We start from the raw sequence: 1,492 nt of genomic DNA on the forward strand, positions 1-1,492 counted from the left end.
ATGCCACGGCACTCTAACCAGGGTGACAGCTTGAGGCACTCTCTCTCAAAAAAAAAAAAAAAAGTTGGTGCCTGTGGCTCAGTGAGTAAGGCGCTGGCCCCATATACTGAGGGTGGTGAGTTCAAACCTGGCCCTGGCCAAACTGCAACAAAAAATAGCCAGGCATTATGGCTGGTGCCTGTAGTCCTAGCTGCTTGAGTGGCTGAGGCAAGAGAATCACCTAAGCCCAAGAGCTGGAGTTTGCTATGAGCTGTGACACTATAGCACTCTACCCAGGGTGACAAAGTGAGACTCTGTCTTCAAAAAAAAAAAAAAAAAAAAGAGGAAAGGAGAAATCAGAGCCAGACACCTGATATCAAGCCGCTCCTGAAGGCAGATATTCTTGAACTTTCCAGCTCCACCCAGTTTGACATGCTTTTTTCTGTCACTTGTATCCAACAGTCTTTCCAATTACCCCTACACACCATCTTTCCAACATTCTGCTTATTGGGGTATCAGGTCCCAGAGGCTGCAGGGACAGAGACAGGGAATTGGGTGACCTTAATCAATCACACCCCCACTCAACCTTCTCTCCTAGTTGGAGGAAGAAGAAAGGGAGGGAGGGAGTAGAAAGATGAGGAAGTGGTTGTTTACACACTGTGGCCTCCTGCTGCTATTGTGAAACTTGGGACTGGAAGGACATTCTGGGTGGAGTAAGAGACTGGGTAGAAGGTTGAAGTGGGTCCAACTTGAGGGGCTGCCCCCTACCAGGGTCAGCATAGGATGAGACTCATGGAGGCAGAAGGGACCCCCAGTGGCCCATCCTCTGGTGAAAGTCTGGGAGAAGATAATCCATCCCCAAGGAGGATGGAAACTAGGCAGGTTCCCCTTTCCCCAGCTGGGCCACTGCCCACCAGGCAAACAGGGCCTGATCATGGACCCCACCCCATCCCCAAGGCCTATGGGAGCCACCCACCCCCTCCGCTCTCATAAAAGCACCCCCAGGGCCCTGCTTGGTTCAGCATTTAGGACACAACGGGTTCATGATGCACAGCTCAGCAAGCCTGGTGGCTCTGGTTCTCCTAGGAGCAGCCACGAGTGGTGAGTGGTACTGGGGCAGGGTCAGCAGTCTGTAGCCAGCTGCCCCCTCAGTTATATAGAACAGTCCTCCAGTCCTGAAGAGATAAGCACCCCATGCTCAGACATTGCAATTCGCTTCACGTGCTCCTCCAGGAGAATGGCTCTGGGAAAAATTTCTTTGATGATCGAGTTCCTGCCTGCAGCCTACAGATATGCAGAGACACTCTCATAAAGGAATCCAGAGAGCTAGTCGGGGTTGCAGCTGGAAGCTCAAAGGCCTGTCCCTGGGCATTGGGTTCTGTTCATTGTCTTCTTCCTTCATTAACATTATAATCTCTGGTTTCCGTTCTAAAAACACTTTAGGCTAAGCAAGAGCAGACAGCCAGTCTCTTTTATGTTTTTACCCCAAACAAAATCAATTGTATATGTGTTC

General features: G+C 50.4%; 1 protein-coding gene across 2 annotated transcripts in view; it reads left to right on the forward strand.

Annotated features, from left to right (window-relative positions):
- Positions 1–1,016: 1,016 nt before the first annotated feature.
- CFD (complement factor D) overlaps positions 1,017–1,492 on the forward strand; it is a 3,339-nt gene continuing 2,863 nt past the window's right edge. For both annotated transcript variants that reach the window (XM_003788679.3, XM_023512689.1), the window contains exon 1: positions 1,017–1,080. In XM_003788679.3, the coding sequence (XP_003788727.2) occupies positions 1,023–1,080 (58 nt within the window). In that variant the 5' untranslated portion in view covers positions 1,017–1,022. The remainder of the gene's footprint in view (positions 1,081–1,492) is intronic.

The sequence above is a fragment of the Otolemur garnettii genome, unplaced genomic scaffold (genome assembly GCF_000181295.1).
Source record: "Otolemur garnettii isolate 467f Iridium unplaced genomic scaffold, OtoGar3 scaffold00029, whole genome shotgun sequence".
Taxonomy (NCBI): Eukaryota; Metazoa; Chordata; class Mammalia; order Primates; family Galagidae; genus Otolemur; species Otolemur garnettii.